Source organism: Solanum pennellii, chromosome 9, assembly GCF_001406875.1.
Source record: "Solanum pennellii chromosome 9, SPENNV200".
In the NCBI taxonomy this organism is placed as follows: domain Eukaryota; kingdom Viridiplantae; phylum Streptophyta; class Magnoliopsida; order Solanales; family Solanaceae; genus Solanum; species Solanum pennellii.
Window position 1 is genome coordinate 72,595,139 of NC_028645.1, and position 1,242 is coordinate 72,596,380.

Here is a 1,242-nt window from a genome sequence, read left to right on the forward strand (position 1 = left end):
GGCTTTAAGTGTGGTCTGAGCAATGGAAGGGTGAGAGGTCAGTTATAGAAGGTCGGATTACTTGGGGAGGTTTCAAAATGAATTTCCTTGATATGTTCTTTCCCTTGGAACTAAGGGAGAGGAAAATGTGAATTCATCAACCTTCGTCAAGGAGGTATGAGAGTGGAGGAGTATAGCCTCAAATTCACTCAACTATCAAAGCATGCTCCTACTATGGTTGCGGATTCTAGGGACAAGATGAACAAATTTGTCATGGGGATATCAGATCTTGTGGTTAATGAATGTAGGTCAACTATGTTGATTCCTTACATGGACATCTCTCGTCTCACGGTTCATGCCGAAAAATTGAGGAACAAAATCTTAAACAAGTTGGTAGGGAGTTGAAGAAGGTGAGAACCGAAGAAGGGAATTCTTCCAAGAATGTATAAGGTTCAAGACAAACCAAGGTTCAAGAAGAGGTTTTCTAATCAAGGATCTTCTCGTGCTCCAAGGGCCAATAAGAGTAATGTCCCTACTCCCAATCCCCAAGAGGGAAAAGGTAGTGGTTCGTATGTTGATAGGCATCTTTGTTCTAAATGTGGTAGAAGACATGAGGGCAAGTGCCTCGTTGGTTCGGGTAATTGCTATAGTTGTGGAAAGAGTGGTCACATCAAGATAGATTGCCCTATGATGAGGATTCAAGGAAGGGCAAATTCTCAAGATCAAGAAAGTGCTCCAAACCCGTATACTCCTAAGAAGAATCGCTTTTATGCTCTCCAATACCGAAGTGATCAAGAGATCTCATCGGACGCGGTCACCGATATGTTAAAATTATTTTTCTTAGATTTATATGCTTTGTTGGATCCGGGAGCTACGCTATCATTCCCTCCTTTAGCCATGAAATTTGATATACTAACCCAGTGGATGATTTCGTAATGGTAAAACGGTGTATAAAGGGTGTCCTATTTCCTTTCCCAATAGAGTTATGTTGGTTCACTTGACAGAACTTGATATGCTAGATTTCGATATTATATTGGGAATGGATTGGTTGTATGTGTGTTTTGCCTTTATTAATTGTAGGTCAATGGTGGTCAAATTTTAATTTCCGAATGAAGTCGTTTTTGAGTGGAAGGGAGGAAAGTCAAATCCTAGGGGTAAGATCATTTCGTGTCTAAAAGCTTACAAGTTAATTGCAAAGGGTTGTCTCTATCACATAGTAAGAGTTATGGATCTTGAATCCGAGGTCCCTTCCATAGGGTCAGT

At 40.6% G+C, this 1,242-nt stretch overlaps 1 protein-coding gene across 1 annotated transcript; it reads left to right on the forward strand.

Annotated features, from left to right (window-relative positions):
• The first annotated feature begins 420 nt into the window (after positions 1-420).
• On the forward strand, positions 421-915 carry LOC107030364. Its single transcript, XM_015231665.1, has one exon. It carries the CDS (start codon positions 421-423, stop codon positions 913-915), a length of 495 nt encoding a protein of 164 aa, XP_015087151.1.
• Positions 916-1,242: the final 327 nt, after the last annotated feature.